General features: G+C 41.0%; 1 protein-coding gene across 1 annotated transcript in view; it reads left to right on the plus strand.

Annotated features, from left to right (window-relative positions):
- LOC109038378 (atrial natriuretic peptide receptor 1) overlaps positions 1–17,087 on the plus strand; it is a 405,535-nt gene extending 388,448 nt beyond the window's left edge. The window contains exons 22-23 of the mRNA XM_072306602.1: positions 9,115–9,213; positions 12,982–17,087. Of these exons, the coding sequence (XP_072162703.1) occupies positions 9,115–9,213; positions 12,982–13,223 (341 nt within the window). The 3' untranslated portion in view covers positions 13,224–17,087. The remainder of the gene's footprint in view (positions 1–9,114; positions 9,214–12,981) is intronic.
- Positions 17,088–22,656: the final 5,569 nt, after the last annotated feature.

The following is a 22,656-nucleotide window of genomic DNA, read 5'->3' on the forward strand; positions in this document are numbered from 1 at the left end:
CTTCACAATCTGCGTAGGGAAGTTGCGGTTTTTTGAGCTTCCCGCTTCAAAAACGATATTACGGCACAGGTGAAAATTTTGTTAGAATAGTCGTTCCATCGGTTCCTTCGGTCTAATCCTGTTCAGGTGTTATCTCGTCCCATCACACAGGTTTTGGCGGATTGGTTCGGCCATGATGAGTATTGCCGACGATGGAACGACTATTCTAACAAAATTTTCACCTGTGCCGTAATATCGTAACAGGCCCATTACTAGGGCATTTAATTCAGAGAGGAAAAATTCATAAAATAGTGAGTTTTATCGAATCGTGCCAATAAACAACATTTTGAAACAATCATGGAAAACTTTCTGCTAAAAATTAATGAATAAAATGTACTCCTCAGACTGACTTCATTAGAACAAAACAAGACGCATTGCAATATTGCCAAAATTACGTACAATCATCGAATTTTGGCGGTATTTGACCATTATTAGTCATATCGTCCTATATTCAGTATACAACTTTATTTTATAATTCTGAGAAATTGGAGTTTAATAGAAAAAAGTAACAGTACCAAAGTGAAGAAGACGCCCAGGAAAGGGCAATAAGGGGCTTAAAAAGGAACAAGGGCGCTCCAAATTACTGAGGACCTGTGGGAGGACAAGGAACTACGGCGGTTAGGCGTCGTGGGGCGCGAGAGACCGCTGTTGAAGCGGCTCTTATCTTTATATGTAACAATACAATAGTTTGTCGTTACACTCTGTGTAATTCAGATTTTCCTAAGAAATGTTCATTTAGTCGGAAAACGAGAAACTTAAGACAAAAACCGCAAAAAGCGCCAATTTTGGCGTCTTTTTTTCAGTTTGCTGCTTGTCGCGCGTTTAATTTTGCCGTGAGCAGAAAGAATTTGACTCAGCTTGTAGAAAGTTTAACGAGTTTTAACTGTGGAAATAACCAATTTTATCGTCTGATCAACTCCTGGCAAGTCACTGGCCATAATCCGCCAAAAAGGCGTATTTTAAGCCATTTTTGCGAAATTTGGCAACATCTTGGTGACAATTTTTTATGAAATGGTCAAATTCGGATTCAGCGCCAAAAATTATATAGAAAACCATGGAATTAATGCTACCCGGTGTTTTTGGAGGCTGAAATTTCTATCTGCCCGGACTCAAAAAGCGTCGTCGCTCCATAAAGCTGTTTACAAAAATGATGATATCTCGCGAACCAAAAGTTTCCCAGCGAGCTATAATATATCGATGGATGAGAAATCGAACGAAATATCGATTAGACAACTTTTTATTCAAATTTGGAGACAGCTTCTTTGGGTATTCGCGGATTTGTAAAATTTGTCGAATTTAAAAATCGAAAAATTGGCAACAATGCATGTTAAAATTAATGCGACATCAAAAACATGGTCATTTCCTAAAAGTGCGCAATTTTTAGAGAATTTTCGTTAAAACCGCAACTTCATGGCTCAATTTTAATGCCACTTACGAAATTTGCCCGTTTTCAACTTGGCAACGCTGTAGCGCGCGGGAAAAATTTCGGGTGAACTTGCCAATGCCGGAAAAAGGCGTGTCTTGTGATAGGGAACAACATATCCAACTCCGGGCAAAATCCAAGCGTAGGGCAAAATCGCCGAGTTTGAATAACCCTCTTTAAAATCCAAAGCCGACATTTAATGCGAGGAATGTCCCAAATCTAAGGCGGTACCTGAAAAACTATCTCAGGCAACACACGCTCTGAGGGTCTTAACGGGTGGCTCGTGAAGTGGTGCGCGATCCAGGAATGAGATCTTGCGTCTCATTTAGGTGCTAATTTTCAGGTATTGACAATTTGACTAAAATTTATGGAAAAGTAGGTAGCCTATCTGCAATTGGAATTTTGTGCGGATAACTTTGACCGGTTAAAACGGCCTATTCTACAGACTATTTTTTCTTTGAGATACCGACATTCTTCTCTTCTTGTCATCAAATAGTCACCCCCGCCCCTGCATGTCGTATTTGGGTACATTTTTGTTGCATTTTCTTTTTTTGGCTTTTTTTTTACGAAATTTGATTTCTTAGATATGTTCCGATGATTCTTTGTTCTTGCCAAGGTTGTAGGAAATCGCTTCGACAGTTGTTTTTGTAAAGTTTTGATGAAATCTCGGTACGATAGCTTTATACAGGGTGAGCGAAAATACACCCCCCCTTTAACTTTTGAACGCATGCATGTAACAAAACGAAATTTTGGGAATGCTCCTAGATCAATAAGAGCTAATTTTTGGCACATCCAAGATTTTGAAGGAGCGTTCCTCCCACGAGGGGCGCACACTAACTCGAAATTTTCAAATGGAACACCCCTTTATCGTGATACATCGTCAGAAATAGGTGATAAAAAAGAAACTTTTTGGCACAAACTAGATGTCGCTACGACTTTTTATTTTCGAGTTATCCTCGGTCAAAGGGGTGGGTGGGCGCGCTGCCCCCCCCCCCTCTCCCTTCTACAGAAGAATGAATAGTTTTGTTTAGAACCGTCGATTCGGGATTTTGTTACGTACCATTTTGTTTTCCATTATACTTAATTTTTAGTTTTGTTTAGAACCGTCAATTTTAAATTGGAGCACTTCGTGAACGAAATGGTAAGACTGCACTGAAAATTTAGTAAAATATAGAAAACAAAATTGTAAAATTGGCCCCTATAAGAAAGTGTGAAAGATGCATTGCAATCTTAAGTTACCTTAACGATCAACTTAAATGCATCATCATCATTAATATAAACTTCGAAGGATTCAGACTTTCAGCGATTCTACCTTTTTCTATTTCACTCGAGAGGTTGCCAGATTGTGCGATAAATGTGAAAATTTTACATGGATTTGGATTCGGAAAAGTGCCAAAAAAGCAACTTTTCTGGCAACAATAGAGTCCGGGAGGTACAAGAGGCTGCCTTGCTGGGAAACCCCATGATTTAGCCGGAAATGTCATTTAAACAATTGATTCCGTTTGAAGCATCAATTGCATACTAGGGGAAAGCTATTTTAAAATAATAATTGAAAATGGACACAGATGCTACAGAAAGGGAAAAAGGAAATGGAAAGGAAACGGAATGAGGATATGATTACTAATATATGCAATCAGAGAGAATAAAACAAAAACATCAGAGAAATTTATATGCGATGAAAGTATAAGAAAAAAACACGAGTGGGCTCATTGCGATTCGGAACTCGGACTATACTATCGTTGAGCAGTTTTTAGACCCCTACGCCACCGATAATCTTCTTATAAGGTAAAGATAAACTTTCGCTACTTCAGCAAGTCAAATCGTGGAGGGGGGTCCCTAGATTGTCTTTTTCCGCCACCCGATGGGATGACGTCCCAGTCAAATGCGTTTTTGAAGAAATGATCGATCCCCATCGTCGCTTCATTTCCACACATCTATTCATGTGTAAATGATGGCACGCTCCAGCACGAAATCATTTTTGCCTCCAGAGTCTCCAAAATGTATACATCTTAATGATCAATAATGTCCAATCACTGAGAAAAATGGCTCGCTGAGCGAGCCGAATGTCACTCGCGTAGCGAGTGATCGGGGGTCCAGGGGGCGCAGCCCCTTGGCTGGCCGTGACGTACGCGCAAAGCGCGTCCAGAACGGCTAGTATTTCAAAAGAACGCAATTTTTAAAGAATTTAAGCGAAAACCGCACCTCAGTATCGATCTTTTTTCGTTCAAAAGATATTGAACTTAATGGTGGCCGACATCGGTTGGTCCAGTGGTTAGCGCAACTGATCACAGACCTAGATGTCCCGGGTTCGAATCCCGGCCTCGGTGGCAAGATTTGATGGTCTCAGATCTTGTCACCGTGGAGTGGCATGGATGTTTCTCTTCGTTTCTTCCTTCGTTTCTTCCTTTGTACTTCTGTTTCTACTGTTGTTGTAATCTTCCCATCATTTAGCGGTGGCTGTTTGTCTACACGACTAAGGCCAATGAACTATACCTAGAGTGCGCAAGCTCTCAAAAAAAAAAAAAAAAACTTAATGGTTTTCAACTTGGCAACGCTACCCATGTTAACGCATTTTCTCACAAAAAATAGAGGTTAGGCAAGACAAGAATAAAGGAAAGTGATGGAAACGAACCTTAGGAAGGAAGAATTTGGAAACCCAAATTAAGCTAAAAGAAGCATTTAATGAAACAAGAAGGCACACAACTTTCTTACCTTATAATAAGGAGTAATTATAATAAATAACAAGAATAACTGGGTTTTTACCAAAAAGAAGACAGATCATACAAACATAGATCAAGTTGTAAGACAATATAGAAAAAACATGGTAACCATGGATATATATATGGAACATACCGCGCCCCTTGAACCCTGCAAGGGATTCAACAGATCCTCTCAGGGGTCGTAGCTCAGTTACTCGGTGAGATGGCAATGGTGCCATAATTTGGGTTAGAAGTTTGGGGCGAGCAACTCTACAACCGAAACAATTGCGTACGGTGAAATAAGCTTCAGATCTTCCTTTTAAAGGCCAGAACCGTTGACGTATTGAAGCCAGCAAGGCTTGAGGGCCTGGATGAAATAGTCGAACAGAATGTTCGTGACTAAAAATTAAGTTCGTCAATTTATGTCTATTTGATAATATTATAGGAAATTTTTGTGCGTAAGGAATTCTTGCATTACGTAAACGACCATTGACCCTTAAAACTCCAGTTTCATCAAGGAAGGGATTTAATGCTAAAAGTTTGCTTTTTTTGTGTAAAGCACCGGAAGACAGATCTGAAATATCACGCGAAATTGCTTCCGATTGGGCAATTTTAATCAATTTATTTAAAGAACGGTCGCATTCAGCTGCTGTTAATTCTTCAATCTTTCTACATGGCTTGTTTTTAGACTTAGAATTGAAAATAAACCGTTGAACATATGCAAAACCTCTTATCAGTTTAGAAAGGGAAGAGTATTTCTCAAATAAGTCAAAGGGCTTAATTGAAATTACGTGAGAAGTACAAGAAGACTGCATTTCAGTAGACAAATCATTATCAAACCTAATGTCTTGATGACAATGTTGGAAAACCCGGGTTATGTAACATTTCTGGTCCATGCCACCATAAACTTGAGTTTATTAAAGTCGAAGACTGAACCCCACGAGAAATTAAATCAGCAGGATTTTGATCTGATGATACATGATACCAGTGAGCATTTTTAGTATTCAACTGAATTTCAGCCACTCTATTCGCTACAAAGGTTTTCCAACGATTTGGAGGTTCACGAATCCAGTCAAGAGTAATCGTCGAATCAGTCCACAAGAAAATCGCCGAAAAGGGCATCCACATAGCATTTAAAACTTGAGACAATAATCGTGATAAAAGTAATGCCCCACATAGTTCTAATCTTGGTAAACTAGTAGAATGCAACGGAGCCACGCGGGATTTTGAAATTAATAATTGACAGTGAGAGGTTTCGTCTTTATCAATCGAACGAACGTAAATGCAAGCACCGTAAGCTCGGATTGACGCATCAGAAAAACCATGCAACTCTACATTAACAGCATAAGGAGAAACAACGTGTCTAGGAATTTCTAATTTTGAGATTAACAACATATCTGAACAAAAATTTGTCCATAGAGTAAAAAGAGACTGAGGCACCGATTCATCCCAGAGAATCTTTAGCTTCCAAATGTCTTGCATTATCAGCTTGGCCCGTATTACTAACGGACTTAAGAAAGATAATGGGTCAAAAATCTTAGAAGTATCAGAGAGAATGCTACGTTTAGTAATTTTTGAATTTTTAGTGTGCTCAAATATCGATAAATTAGATATCAAAAAACAATCTTTAAAAGTATTATAAACAAGGCCAAGGGTTTTTACTGTATCATTTGGCGCAATGAGGATGGAGGAATCATCACCTACATCTTTATTAGATTCTTTAATATATTTCAATATTTTGGGATCATTAGATGACATTTTTACTAATTTAAAACCTCCTTTCTTGAACATTTTACTCAATTGATCACATAATACAATGATAATCTGGAAATCATCATTTCCGGTTAAGAGATCATCGACATAAAAATCTGTAGGTAATTGTAATCTCCGAAGCGAGTGGAAACTCTGGATTTTCATCTAACGCAAGTTGATGTATAGATCGAATCGCTTGAAATGCAGAGGGTTTTAATCCAAAGGTAACTCGAGTCAAGCGGTAAGTCAAAATCTCCCCAGTTTGGCGGTCACGCCAAAGAATCCTCAACATATCCCGATCATTAGGATCTATTGAAACTTGTCGATACATGTTTTCAATATCTGCAATTAGTACGTATTTATGTTTTCGGAAACGTAGTAAAATTGAAATTAGATCTTCTTGGATTGTTGGACCTGACATTAGAACATCATTTAATGATACCCCTGAAGTAGTGGTAGCTGAGCCATCAAAAACTACACGCAATTTAGAAGTCAATTTTGACTCATTTATGACAGCATGATGGGGTAAATAAAATACACGTGAATTGTTTAACTCACTTTCGGGAACCAATTCTAAATGCCCCAATGACAAATATTCATTTATAACATCAGAGTATCTTACAAATAACTCTGGAGTGAGCCGCTTCTCAAGAGATAATAAACGACGTAGCGCTTGAGATCTAGACTCTCCCAAAAATGGCAGTTTATCATTAAAAGGTAACTTTAGTTCATACCTTCCGCAAGGTAGACGTTTATAGGTATTTAAAAAATGTTTCTCGCATTCAACTTCTTCGATAGATTTACCTTTAAATTTAGGGGTATAGGCTGAACTCTCTTCTAATTCCCAAAATTTGCCTAAATTATCAAATAATTCCGAAGTAGCCATGAGTGAATAAGCATGATTTGAACGTAATGAAAATAATCCAGAAATTAACCATCCAAATTGTGATTTCTGCATAATTGCATCGAAAGATGGACCTTTAATTGGAATTTGTCCAACACAGAGAATTCTGAAAAAGTTGTTGGCTCCAATTAACAAATCAATCAATTTTTAATCAATTTTTAATCTCCAATTAAAAATTAAATTAAAATTTAATTTTTATTATCCCGACAACGAGGAGCGTAAGTAAGTAATGAAATTTTTGAATAGAGGTTAATGAATCATTTGAATCAATTAAAGCTTCAAACATATCAATATAAGCCTTAAATTTATCAAATTTTCCATTGAAGATTGGCAAATCCGCAGGTTTCAGATTTAAAATTGATAGGAAGGGAGAAATTTGAGAACCGATGGAAACTGCAGCTGAGTTATTCTGAGTGCATGCCGCATCTTGAAGCATTTTTGTCTTCGCTAGCGCCTGAAAATACTGATTCTCGAAAGCTTGTAGATTAGGAGCTCTGGAAGGATCAATTTTTTTTTTTCATTCATGAATCACCCGAGATTGCCTATCCAGAAGGGGTAAGACGCTCTTATACCTGACTTCCAGTTCATTTGGAGAGATATTACCGGATGTCAAATACGCGGTAAAGGAATCCAGCTGACTTTGGATCGATTCACTGGTTACCTCCAGAGCCAATGGTCTCACATCGGCATCAGAGTCCATCGTGCGAGAAGGATAAGGAAGGAGAAGGGAAGAGAAAAGGCCAGGAACAGCTAAAATAAAATGAATACTAACATTAATATTTGAAACACCGCGTTTAAAGTCATTGATTTTAGACTCACCATAGATGATCATATCAAAGATTGAATAGCAGCACAACCATAAAACAGAAAATCGATATTTCATCGAAAATTCTTACTCTGGAACTCAGTGGGTAGTCATACCGATACTCTGCCATATTCTGACTTACTATACTAGTAGTCAAGCTCTGGCCAGAATCACTGAAGTGAAGAAAGACATATCGAGATTCTAACAGAATCAAGCGCTCAGTCAGTGGGTAGTCATACCGATACTCTGCCATATTCTGACTTACTAAACTAGTAGTCAAGCTCTGGCCAAAGTCACTGTACTGAAGATAGCTGCGCAAACTATCAAGAATCGGTCAGATTCTGCGCCCAATCAGTGGGTAGTCATACCGATACTTTGCCATATTCTGACTTACTAAACTAGTAGTCAAGCTCTGGCCAAAGTCACTGTCGATTGATCGATAGTCAACTGAAGAATCTGGCAGATTCGATACTCATATCGAATCGTCTTGTCTAGATGGAGAAGGTACATGTTAGTAAATAAGTTCATCAATACAAAAAGGGCATACAACAACACACAAATGAAAGAGCAAATTCAATGAAGAGTAATTCAAGAAAAATTCATCAATGACATTCCATGATCCTCAAAGGGGAGTAAGGAAAACAATAATCTTCAACATTAGGTTAGTATTTTCTTCTTGACGAAAATAAAAATGAGAACCCATCAGCTGTTATCTAAACAGATATCGAACAACTGAACCGTTGCCAATTTTAACATATAAAATTATAACTCAGAAAGCATCAGCTGTTATCTGAAAGATATCGAAGTAGCAACTGAACTGCGTTGCCAAACTTCATAATAAAATGAAAAACCTTGAAAACGTCAGATTGAAACAATTTGAAAAGCTTCCTTCAAACTTTCTGAAATATTGCCAAAACCTCAAAACAAAGACCACCAGAAATCAATACTGTAAATAAATTTCCTGCGTTGTGTATATCCTGGTCACGGCACCAAAAAAATGTTAACGCATTTTCTCACAAAAAATAGAGGTTAGGCAAGACAAGAATAAAGGAAAGTGATGGAAACGAACCTTAGGAAGGAAGAATTTGGAAACCCAAATTAAGCTAAAAGAAGCATTTAATGAAACAAGAAGGCACACAACTTTCTTACCTTATAATAAGGAGTAATTATAATAAATAACAAGAATAACTGGGTTTTTACCAAAAAGAAGACAGATCATACAAACATAGATCAAGTTGTAAGACAATATAGAAAAAACATGGTAACCATGGATATATATATGGAACAACCCAGCAGCAAGAAATCCATTTTAGGCCTTGAAATTTTGGAGAAATGCGGATCCTATAGTAAGGAGTACGTGACATTGAAATTGGTCAAAATCAAGGGGGGGGGGGGGTTGCCGATTTTGCATACACCAATTTTACAAATAATTATTGTAATGATTATTCTCAATTTTCATTATTTTCAACTCGGAATTTCTGCCATTTTTTAGGCCCTGTATGTGCAGGTGTTGTCGGGCAAAAGATGCCTCACTACTGCCTTTTCGGCGATACTGTCAATACAGCATCAAGAATGGAATCTGCAGGCCAGCGTAAGTAAAACCATCGTTGTTCAAGTGAAATCTCGATCTTTTCAAAGGAATTAAAGTTAGTTCCTCACTGGTAGCATTCAACGAGATGGGCGCTCAAGGCAGCGGATCCGGGCACGGGAGCTGGAGTGCCTTTATAGACGTAGTGCGGCCAATAAAAGAGGATTATTCAAAATCGGCGATTTTGCCCCCCTTATGAATTGAAAAGGCCTAGGTGGCTGAGCCACTCACGATTGGAAAGAGGGGTTATTTAAAGTGGCGATTTTGCCCCCCTCATGGATTTTTCCCGGAGTTGGATATGCTGTTCTCTATCACAGGCCACGCCTCTTTCCGGCAATGGCAAGTTCACAAAAAATTCTCCCCGCACGCTACAGCGTTGCCAAGTTATGGATCCGTGAAAATTCCGAGGGTGGCACTAAAATTGAGCTATGAAGTCGCGGTTTAGACGAAAATTGTCTAAAAAATGCGGAATTCAAAGCTATCTTCATGATTTTAATGTCCCATTAATTTTAACATGCATTATTGCCAATTTTCGATTTTTAAATTCATCCATTCTTACAAATCTGCAAATATCAGAAAAGGGCTCTATTTTGATTTGAATAAAAAGTTGTTTAATCGATAGTTCGTTTGATTCCGCATCCATCGATAGATTAAGCTAGCCTGGAAATGTTTTGTTTGCGAGATGTGGCCATTTTTGTAAACATCTTAATGGAGCGACGACGCTTGTTAAGCTCAGGCAGATAGATACAGGGTGTTTCAGACCACCCGTACCAGGCCTTTTTCTCGGTTGTTTTAGGTCGTACGAAGTCGGGGACCGCGGGGTTGAATAGGGATTTGACCCCAAGGAATCCGAATTTCGTGGTCCCGAAACCCCCCACCCTCCTCGGGGGGTGAAAAGGGGGTCACGATGCTAAAAGTCACGGTTCCCGACCGAATTGCGGATAAATCGCATCAGAATTGAAAAGCACGGAAAATTTTACGTGAAATTGACCCCTAAAAATCCATAATCACCCCATCCAAGGCCCAAAATTGACCCCCTAAAGAGGGAGACAGTACCCCCCTCCATAATTTCTCTTTGGTCTCAAAATTGACGTAGATTCTCCAGAAAAAGATGGTTTCCCAGGTAATCGACCCCGAGAAATCCAAATTTCATGGTCCCGAAGCTCCTCTAGCCCCCCTTGGGGGGTAAACGGGGGACCCAATTTTAAAAATCGGGGCTCCTTTCCGAATCGCAAATTGATTGCATCCAAATTGAGGAGCAGAACACTTTTACATCTTAAGTGACCCCCAAGAGTTTCAATTGACCCCTTTGAACGGCAGAAAGTAACCCATGAGGAGGGGGGCTCCGCTCCCGCCAAAAATTTCTCAAGATTCCTCTTTGGTCGCAGAATTGACGTCGATTCTCCAAAAAAAGGCGGTTTCTGCCCAAAAGGGCGGGTAGCGGAGCTTAGGGACCATGAAATTCAGAGTCCTCAGGGTCGATTACCTGGAAAACCGTCTTTTTCTGGAGCATCGACGTCAATTTTGCGACCAAAGAGGAATCTTGAGAAATTTTTGGCAGGGGCGGAGCCCCCCTCCTCATGGGTTACTTTCTGTCGTTCAGGGGGGTCAATTAAAACTCTTGAGGGTCACTTAAGATGTAAAAGTGTTCTGCTCCTCAATTTGGATGCAATCAATTTACGATTCGGAAAGGAGCCCCGATTTTTAAAATTGGGTCCCCCGTTTACCCCCCAAGGGGGGCTAGAGGAGCTTCGGGACCATGAAATTTGGATTTCTCGGGGTCGATTACCTGGGAAACCATCTTTTTCTGGAGAATGTGCGTCAATTTTGAGATCAAAGAGAAAGTATGGAGGGGGTACTGGCCCCCTCTTTAGGGGCTCATTTTTGGGCCTTGGATGGGCCAATTATGGATTTTTAGGGGTCAATTTCACGTAAAATTTTCCGTGCTTTTCAATTCTGATGCGATTCATCCGCAATTCGGTCGGGAACCGTGACTTTTAGCATCGTGAACCCCCCTTTACCCCCCAAGGGAGGGTGGAGGGGTTTCGGGACCACGAAATTCGGATTCCTTGGGGTCGTTTCCCTATTCAACCCCGCGGTCCGCGACTTCGTACGACCTAAAACAACCGAGAAAAAGGCCTGGTACGGGTGGTCTGAAACACCCTGTATTTTAGCCTTCATAAACACCAGGTGACATTAATTCCACGGTTTCTTGTGTAATTTTTGACACTAAATCCGATTTATCGCCGGCCATTCGTGGCTATAGCCGGCGATTGAGCGTTCTATCTCCGGCCATTTGTGGCTATATCCGGCGATTGATACTCCTATCGCCAGCCATACATGGCGATAGAGCTTTTTATCGCCGGCCATAAGGGCGATAAGAAAATTCTAGCGCCAGCTATAAAAACTATAGAAAATCCTACAGCCGGCCATAAGATTTCTCTGTCGCCTCTATGTCATATTTTTGTCAGGGATATGAAATTCAAACGAAATATTAATATGGATCCATGTAGGTATGGATAAATTCCATATTTTGAATACATATGTATCTTTATCACGAATTTCCGAGCAAGCAGCATTATGTTTGCATACAGGGTGATCCAAAAGTCCCTTTCACCCCCTCTAACTTTTTACCTAATTGAGGTAAAGATTTGAAACTTGAGGGATAAACCTAGGTCAAAGGGAGCTACTTTTTGTCCCCCCTAAAATTTTCAGGGGGGCCCCCAACTTTTAATTTTCAAATAGGAAGACCCCCTTTGTGATAGCTCGTTCGAAAGAGCATAAAAAAAGAAAACTTTTCGCGCAAACGCGAGGTCAATATCTCAAACCATTTCAAAATGGCGGCCGGTTAAAGTTAAAAATGACCGAAAATTCACACCGGTTATTTGTCGATGGATTTGCGCGAAAATCGGTATGTAGGGGTATTTTGACACGAGAAAAACGGATTTGACGTTAGATTTTCAAAAAAACCGAAATTTCCAAAATGGCCACCGGTTAAAGTTCAAAATGACCACAAATTGATTTTTTTATAAATCTAAGTTCAAATTTGTTTATCTTAAGCCAAAATACTCTCAAGTTTCAAGTTTTAGGCAAATCCATCAGGAAAAAACCAAGGTGAAAATTTTCGGCCATTTTAAACTTTAACCGGCGGCCATTTTGAAAATTTCGTTTTTTTTGAAAATCTAACGTCAAATCCGTTTTTCTCGTGTCAAAATACCCCTACATACCGATTTTCGCGCAAACCCATCGACAAATAACCGGTGTGAATTTTCGGGCATTTTGAACTAAAACCGGCCGCCATTTTGAAACGGTTTGAGATATTGACTTCGGGTTTGCGCTAAAAGTTTTCTTTTTTTATGCTCTTTCGAACGAGCTATCACAAAAGGGGTCTTATCATTTGAAAATTAAAAGTTGGGGGCCGTTGCCCCCCAAGGGGGCCCCCCTGAAAATTTTAGGGGGGCCAAAAAGTACTCCCTTTGACCTAGGAATATATCCCAAGTTTCAAATCTTTACCTCGATTAGGTAAAAAGTTAGAGGGGGTGAAAGGGACTTTTGAATCAATACCTGTATGTGCTGTTTGGTCGGAAAGATCCTCATATGAAAGCTGATTTTATGGAGATGGTCAGTAGATTCAACGTGCTAGAGTGCAAACGCTTTTAAAGGGAAGGCATGTGCGGTTTGTCAAGGTAATATTTCAGTGTCCTGAAGTGCCCTAGCTAACTTGCCACAACGTGGTTTTTCAATATTTGTTCCTCTAATATTTATTTTCAGCTTTGCGAATCCACGTCAGTTCGGCGACACGCGAAATCCTGGAGACCTTCAAAACATTTCATCTTGAGCTCCGAGGAGAGGTGGAGTTAAAGGGGAAAGGAAATATGGTAACCTACTGGCTGGTGAGCTGTGCTGAGGCTGACCTCCGACCTCCAACCCCGTTCCATTGCAGCGACACCGCCACCGCTGACACGAACCCTTACCCTCTCATCTTCCCTGAGCTGAGTCTCCCATCGAAATGACTTAGCGATTTGCTTGGATGCGCGGTATCATCTTTAATTTTTTTTTTTTCAATCAGCGAACATTTATTGTCTTCCATGAGATACCTACTGTTGTACGATTTCTTGCAACAATCAAAGAAAAAACAAAAATTACTTACCTACAGCCCTAGAAAAAAAAATACATAGGTACCTGTCACTGCTGAACGATAAAAACAGTCGAGCAACTTCCTCATGTTTTGGAACAAACGGTCGATGGGCGGCAGAGAGTGGCAGGCAGATCATTTTACGATTCAAGGGTGAGAGGTGTAGCGAGAAAAAGTGAGAACTTGTACGATCACGATCGTCAGAAAGCAAGCTCTGGAAAGGATCGAGCCTCAGCAGATCAAGCCACAATTGTAGGGTGCCAGATGCTCGTCGGGATGCCTTGGGTTCGGGCGCCAACACACTTGAAGTGCGTACTCAAAAAAATAATGAGGTGATTTTCCTGAAGTAAGGACAGGATTAGCAGTAAGGAATAATGAGAGCAAATTTGAACATACTAGTCAATTTTATTGACGAGAAAAGAAAAAAATTTCTTAAGCACAATTACAAACTTAAATTTCTCAAAAAAATAAACTAAATGCGAGATCAGAATAGGATGATTGAAGACGAATGAGTTGATCGGATTGATTTTGTTGGATTTCTGCTTAGAAATACTTTAAAAGAAACGGTAAAAGGGACATTTAATGTTTTCAAACTTTCGAATGAATTTCTCTCTTGTTTATTTATTTGAGCATAAATTTTTCAGACAACTGGTGCTACTCACTAGGTACGTGCACTCAATCTTGAATGGCGGATTTAAGGTTCAAAATAAATATTTTCAAAATAAATTCAAATAGCGACCAAAACCCCAGGTGCTACTCACCACGTGCATACTTGGACTTTGACACGCTATGAGGGATTTAATTTTGAAAGTGCAAAAATTTAATTCAACTAAATACAAATTTCTTTCGTAACGAAACTGACGAAATTCTCAGACTTTCCAATTAAAATTTGTTTTATTTATTTGATCTTAAATTTTCCAGAAAACCGGTGCTACTCACCACGTGCACTCAATCTTGAATGGTAGATTTAAGATTCAAAATAAATATTCTCAAAATAAATTCAAATAACAACCAAAATCCCAGGTGCTACTCAACACGTGAACACTTGGAAGTTGATCGGTTATGAGAAAATTATTTTCCATAAAAAAAATACCTACAGTCGGTTTTCGAATATAAATGAATGCCAATGAAATGAAAATGAATTAATTTTCAAAATAACTAATTGAAAGCTTAAGTAATTATTTACAATACGAGCTTTCCAAAATGTATGCGTCACACAAGTAAATAATTAGCGTGAGGTACGATTCTTTCTCTTGAGAGCGTGCTACTCACTACGTGCACAGCGTCACAAAAGAAAGGATCCGAAGAAAGTGAAGAAATTCGCGTTTAACTCCATTCAGTCGGATAACTACGGTGAGGTACCGGTCGGGACTCCATCAAATCCATTTCATCTGGCTTTAGTAGGCGTCGACCAACTTCATTCGACTCCAGTAAATTAAATATACAATTAAATAATTTTTTTCTTACATTAAACTATTTTCTTAGGTCAGCTTCAACAATTTCTTCAGTAAATTTGGTAAAAACAATCAATTAATTAAGCTACAATAATAAATACCTAACCGACTTTTCTTAAGAATTTGAGCGACTGTGACGTCGTGCACACGCAGACTAGCCGGGTACAGGTTCCAGATCACTCCGCGAGAGCGCTCGAGTGGCGCTCGATCGACCGGTGCACTGCGGTGCTTCGCTACTCCGCCGTTCCTATAGAATGCGCTACTGTCGCAATCTCTTGCTGCGCTCAACGCTGCAGCTGTAGCCATCGAAGTTATTACAACATAAATACATCATTAAATTTCGGCAAGGATTAAAATTAAAGTTTTGCCCCCAGGTGATTAATCATCTGAAACTTAAAGTGACGGAAAAATATACCGTCACAGATGGGAAGGGGGAGGGGGGAGAAAAATGAAGAAAAGATTTGAGAATGGGAACAGTAGGTAAGCGAGAGCAAGGATTGGGCGAGCTTAAGGAACTGAAGATCTAAGTACTAGTAAATGTACACGAGTGTGCTATGAACTATTTGTCGAATCCTGGAGCACACTGCGGTGTGGTCCACACACCCTATTTAACGGAACTTTAGTCAAATTTTGAGGGTGGAAAAATTAAAGTTTGGCACTACAGTTTTATCATACATACTCTCATGGATCGTCACCTAAGTTTTCATCGACTAATAATGATTTATAAGATTGTGACGGTGTAACGGGGAAAAAAATCACTCTTCCCGTCACATGGCTAGGAGGACACAGGATTTCTCTCAACTCTAGAAAAATGCTATAATAACTGGACTTCGGGCGCCAACCTTTGTCTCCTACACCTACGGAAGCTCAGGGTTGGCTAGGGTCTGGGAAAGCATACTACAGTGACAATGCAGTGGTACAGGAATAATACAATTTATATACAGGGTTATTCAAAAGTTACGCACCACTGGCCATAACTTTAGTTCTAATTATGATATCGATTTGCGGTTTGTGGCGTCTTTCCTCATATCGAGGGGGAAACTTTTTTAGGTACTTTCCAGTTCTTCAGCCCCAGAGGGGGAGAGGGGGCGGGGAGCAACTCCAAAATTTCAAATGGCAACCCCTATCATGTGATACATCGTTAGAAAGAGCATGAAAAAAGAAAATTTTTGGCGCAAACCGGAAGTCGATATGACCCCCCTATCAAAAGTTAGGGGGGTCCAAAGGTTATTTAGGGGGTCCGTACCTTCATTTTTTGGAGTAGCTTCGGCGGCTCTTGGACATACCGTTTCTCTTTTCAAACGGTGCTCAAATACTCCAAGTCTGATACAGAAGTCTTCATATTGCCCCCGGGCCCCCTTCGTAGGGGGGGGATAGGCTTGTTACAATGAAACGTTGCATTAAAATGCGAAAAGTCACAGAAGAGCTTCAAACTTAGCATCAAGTCCGGGTGGAACTTTTTCCCAATGTTAACGCAAACGTAGCCTGCGACTTGAAAGTGAGTTTTCAAAACTCTTAGCCCCCTGCCCCCCTCATTTTTGGTTGCAGAGCGGGCGAAAACCGGGAAATTCGCTACAAATAATGCCCGAAACTAATGTCCAACTTGAGGAGGACCCTTGAAACGTTGCGATCAGTCGGAGCATCGAAATACAGGGACTGCCATCCCCTTAAAGTAGGGAAACATCCAAAACACCCCCGCTGCCCCCCTCATTTTTCGTTGCGCAGCGGGTAAAACCGGGAAAATCTCCAGAAATGATGCCCGAAACCACTGCAGAACTTGACGAGGACCCTTGGAACGTCGCTACTAGTCGGAGGACTGCAATACAGGGACTGCCACCCACTTTAAGGATGGAAACATCCATAAAACCCCCGCTGCCCCCCTCATTATTCGTCGCGGAGCTCGTAAATACCGGGAAATTCGCCAGAAATGTTGCCCGAAACTACTGTCCAACTTGACGAGGACCCTTGAAACGTTGCGATTAGTCGGAGGACTGCAATACAGGGACTGCCGCCCACTTTAAGGACGGAAACATCCATATAACCCTCAATGCCCCCCTCATTTTTTGTCGCGGAGCTCGTAAATACCGGGAAATTCGCCAGAAATGTTGCCCGAAACTACTGTCCAACTTGACGAGGACCCTTGAAACGTTGCGATCAGTCGGAGGACTGCAATACAGGGACTGCGGGGGTTCTATAGATGTTTCCGTCCTTAAAGTGGGCGGCAGTCCCTGTATTGCATGCAGTTCTCCAACTGGTCGCAACGTTTCAAGGGTCCGCTTCAAATTAGACAGTAGTTTCGGGCACCATGTCTGGTGAATTTCCCGGTTCTTACCAGCTCCGCAACGAAAAATGAGGGGGGGGGGGCAGCGGGGGTTTTATGGATGTTTCCGTCCTTAAAGTGGGCGGCAGTCCCTGTATTGCAGTCCTCCGACTAGTAGCGACGTTCCAAGGGTCCTCGTCAAGTTGGACAGTAGTTTCGGGCAATATTTCTGGCGAATTTCCCGGTATTTACGAGCTCCGCGACGAAAAATGAGGGGGGCAGCGGGGGTTTCATGGATGTTTCCGTCCTTAAAGTGGGCGGCAGTCCCTGTATTGCAGTCCTCCAACTAGTAGCGACGCACGGTGGATCGAGTCAATGGGAGAGGTCGGTCATGGAGCGTTGCGCCAATGTTACGAGGATAACGAATATTCCTGGTCATTTGATCGATTATGTACCACTTACCTCATGTAATTACCTAAATTCAAGGCGACGCCGTGTTGATCTAAGAAAATTTGATACTTAAAAAAAGTGGACAAGAAACGAAGTCTTAGATGAAGAAAACGGTATTGCCTTGGTCGACGAAAACGCGATTTCTTGAACCAAAACTCCTGTTACATTGAAGCACGAAAACGTTTCTTCAAATTAGGAAACACCCCGGCGCGAAGAGTATCCTAAAAATAAGTAAGTGTTGTGTTGTTTTCAGGAAACGTTTCCTCAAAAAAAGGAAACGTTTTGCAAAGCGTTTTTACGTGCAAGCGTTTCCTTAAAACTAGGAAACGGTCAGCCCCGCCGCGTCGTTGCCCCGAGGATCGACTCCCCCCGCTTAGTGTCCATATCCGTTGAAGCATTCCACTATCATTGGTAGGTACCGCCGGAGTTAATTTTTTTCACGTAGTTGACGCGCTTCGCGCTCCCTCTGGTATCCTGAAGGAGAACTCCGTTTCGCCCTTGTTGAGACTTGATCCTGAAACCTTCGCCACCGCACCAGGAAGAGTGAGATTCCGACGCCGTAGTTCACTCGGCCATCCTACCCTCGCGACCGATGAGGAGTTATTTCGCTATGTTAAACCTGTTCGCATGTATCTCTTTGGCTACACAGATGCCCACCTGCTACCGTTCAATAGCACTTGGGTTTATCCAGCAAATACTACCTCAATTATCATTTAAATATATTGTCCGTTCATTAGCACTCGGGTTAATCCAGCAAATACTACCTCAATTATCATTTAAATATATTAAATATTCAAATATTTCCCTTTTCTCTCTGTTTATCAGCTGGTTCTCAGATATCATTTAAAGACCGTGGGCCATCGCCGCCATAACTTTACCAACGTATGCCTCTTCTTTTTCATAGGAAGATAGTATGATCATAGATTAAATTGTTTTTTTTTTTAAGTCTGGTTAAAGGACAGATTTTCATATGTGCCTCTCAAAGGTATATTATCACTCATTCGATTATCCAATCTGACACCCATATCATTAAGGTTAATGCGTAAATCAAGGAGGCTCATGTGAGAACCGTCTCTCATACTGAAAGTAAAAATGATTTAAAATTCCAATAAAGTATAGACAAAATAATCTAAGATTATTTAATTCTGGCTTTAACATTGACAAAAAAAGATAAATGAATTTTATGGAGTTTTCAAAATGTACTCGGAATAGCGGTAAAGATGTGGTGACAAAGGCATGTATAGGTACCTAATACTTAAATGAGTGCCTACTTATCGGGCCGGGTCAAACTTTCTGGGATTTGAAGAAACTTAAAAATGTTCGAAGCTACGACCAGATTCAAAGAATGCACTTGCAGTAAAATGTTGATAAGTTTCACATTATTTATTTATACCTACATTAACGGACACACGTTTTTGTACAGGGTGTTTCAGACCGCCCGTACCAGGCCTTTTTCTCGGTTGTTTTAGGTCGTACGAAGTCGCGGACCGCGGGGTTGAATAGGGAAACGACCCCAAGGAATCCGAATTTCGTGGTCCCGAAACCCCTCCACCCTCCCTTGGGGGGTAAAGGGGGGTTCACGATGCTAAAAGTCACGGTTCCCGACCGAATTGCGGATGAATCGCATCAGAATTGAAAAGCACGGAAAATTTTACGTGAAATTGACCCCTAAAAATCCATAATTGGCCCATCCAAGGCCCAAAAATGAGCCCCTAAAGAGGGGGATACCTAGTACCCCCCTCTATAATTTCTCTTTGGTCTCAAAATTAACGTAGATTCTCCAGAAAAAGATGGTTTCCCAGGTAATCGACCCCGAGAAATCCAAATTTCATGGTCCCGAAGCTCCTCTAGCTCCCCTTGGGGGGTAAACGGGGGGCCCAATTTTAAAAATCGGGGCTTCTTTCCGAATCGTAAATTGATTGCATCCAAATTGAGGAGCAGAACACTTTTACATCTTAAGTGACCCTCAAGAGTTTTAATTGACCCCCCTGAACGACAGAAAGTAACCCATGAGGAGGGGGGCTCCGCCCCTGCCAAAAATTTCTCAAGATTCCTCTTTGGTCGCAAAATTGACGTCGATGCTCCAGAAAAAGACGGTTTTCCAGGTAATCGACCCTGAGGACTCTGAATTTCATGGTCCCTAAGCTCCGCTACCCGTCCTTTTGGGAAAGAAACTGTCTTTTTCTGGAGAATTGATGTCAATTTTGCGAACAAAGAGGAATCTTGAGAAATTTTTGGAGAGGGCGAAGCCCCCCTCTTCAGGAGGTTAATTTGTGCCGTTCAGGGGGGTCAATTAGAACTCTTAGGGGTCACTTAAGATGTAAATGTGTTCTGCTCCTAAATTTGGATGCAATCAATTTGCGATTCGGAAAGGAGTCCCGATTTTTAAAATTGGGCCCCCCGTTTACCTCCCAAGGGGGATAGAGGAGCTTCGGGACCATGAAATTTGGATGTTTTGGGGTCAATTACCTGGGAAACCATCTTTTTCTGGGGAATCTACGTCAATTTTGAGACCAAAGAGAAATTATGGAGGGGGGCACTGGCCTCCTCTTTAGGGGGTCATTTTTGGGCCTTGGATGGGCGGATTATGGATTTTTAGGGGACAATTCCACGTGAAATTTTCCGTGGTTTTCAATTCTGATGCGACTTATCCGCAATTCGGTCGGGAACCGTGACTTTTAGCATTGTGACCCCCCTCGAGCCCCCCCCCCCCCCGGGGGAGTGGGGGGGGGGGTTTCGGGACCACGAAATTCGAATTCCTTAGGGTCAATTCCCTATTCAACCCCGCGGTCCCCGACTTCGTACGACCTAAAACAACCGAGAAAAAGTCCTGGTGCGGGTGGTCTGAAACACCCTGTATAGAAAATTTAAAGAAATTTTCGTCGAATCAGAAAATTCACCGAAAAATATTAAAGGAACTTTGGCTCTGATCCGTTCATTTCTAGAAAGCATTCTGACATTTTGGACTGAAAACAATATGTTTGATAAGGTACAAAAATTGCATTTTATCGAAACCTCCACCTTTCCGACACGTAAATCCTTTACGAAAAAGAGATTAATGGATTAAATTTAAACATACTGAATTTGTTTGAGTGGATCTTACGAATAACGCCATCTAAGCGAATCCGTCGGATTTCTGTAAGGGACCGTTCAAATAATACGTAACGCTCCAAGGGAGAGAAAGGTTCAACCCCGTTACGCCGTTTTGTTTTTACGTGTAAAAGAATAGGGACCTACGTCGCAAAAGTGTTACGAGGGAAGAAGTGAGCGGGGGTCCGAAAATCAGAAATTTAGCGTTGCGTTTTTTATGAGCGTGATGCCACTCATGGGCGTAAGGGTGCATCGAAAAAGCCGTAGAGAGCATGGTGGTATACGGACGGAAGGGCTCATCATCTCAAAGTGTAGATACGCCCTTCCGCCAGAGGAGCGACGGTATATTTGGAAGGCCCCTCTCGAGCAACTCGCCGAATACATGGTGGTGTACGGCACATTGCATCCACCTCCTCAGTAGGCGTTTGGTAATTCTTCTGTTTCCTAATTTTAAGGATATGGGTTTCTTTGATCAACATCACATAGATCCTTAAATTGAGGAAACAGGAAATGCTATGCCCGTTTCCTAATTTTAAGGAAACTGATCTCTTCAAACGACACTCCATCACTGTAAAAATACTTGTCGTAAATTTAAGGAAAGACATTTCCTTAAAAAGTTTCCTAATTCCAACGCGGTGTTAGCTTGGAACAAGCCAACAGTTATATTGATCCAAGGTAACAAAATTGTGTTGAGTTGAGAAAACTATGCTTTCTTCACGTATACGTTTTCTTGAAATGGACTAACGGATACTTGAAACAGGAAAACTGTTTCCTTAAAATTAGGAAACGAGGGAATCGCTTCTGTGTCCTAAATTTAAGGATCCACGTGGTGTTGATCGAAGAACACTGTTTCCTTAGAATTAGGAAACGGAGAGAAGCAAAGCCGTTTCCTGAATTGAAGAATCCATGGAGTGTCGTTTGAAGAGATCAGTTTCCTTAAAATTAGGAAACGGGCATAGCATTTCCTGTTTCCTCAATTTAAGGATCTATGTGATGTTGATCAAAGAAACCCATATCCTTAAAATTAGGAAATGATTGGAAATGAATGATGATGATTTGGGATGATTTGATGATTTGGAATTGATGATGATTGGATTGATTGATTAAAAAAGAATAATAGAAAAATTAAGTATCGGATTCACATTCAAAGACAAAATCATCATTTGCTGGCAAAATTATCCCAATGGGGGCCCTGAAATGGTAAAATTACGCCCCTAACACGCACACGCGCAGGTAGTGTAGTGGTTCAATCGCTAGGACGATCACCGAAGTTAAGTTACGTCGGGCGTAGTTAGTACTTAGATTGGAGACCGCATGGGAACGAGCGATGTCCCCTGAAGATTGTGATACTTGCTTGGGATTGAAAACTCACAGCAGCCCTCCCTGATCGTCAAATAGTGACTTAACGTACCTGGCAGATCGGTAATTAACGAAATTTTTGCCTGTACAGTATTTCTGGGAGTTTCCACTCCGCTTACGTCTGAGACACTTAGGTCAGTGCCACTTACATCAGAGGCACTTGCCTTCGGAACAGACCTAACACTGAGGTAGCAGAACAGCGCCCGGCAGCACTGACATCAGTGCTTAGGTCTGTTCCAAAGGCAAGTGCTACTGATCTGAGTACTTGCCATTTTTACCAGGGAAAACTATTGACGGCAACACCATGAAAGAAGATTTTCCTGCCTTAGTAAGAAAAAATCTCAAAGGCACTGATGTTGAAATCAAAAAAATCACCCAGAGAAAAGACACAGTATTAATTACAGCAAACGACAATACCCAATTAGCCATTAGGTATTCAAGATAAATTGGAAGGGGCCGCTAATATTAAATGCAATCCAGTCATCCTAAAAAACCCGCCAATCACTCTGCGAAATGTTGAAAATGACATGACGAACGAAGACATTCTTCATGACATATATCAAAAGAATGACTTCATCAAAAAAAAATGCAAAATTCACCCAATCTGAGTTTTTGGAAGGTTTTAAAATCTTAAAAAGCTACCAGACAAAATCCGACAAAGCCAACGACACTAAAACAATTTTAGCCGAATGTAATCC

This window comes from Bemisia tabaci, chromosome 1, assembly GCF_918797505.1.
Source record: "Bemisia tabaci chromosome 1, PGI_BMITA_v3".
Lineage (NCBI taxonomy): Eukaryota > Metazoa > Arthropoda > Insecta > Hemiptera > Aleyrodidae > Bemisia > Bemisia tabaci.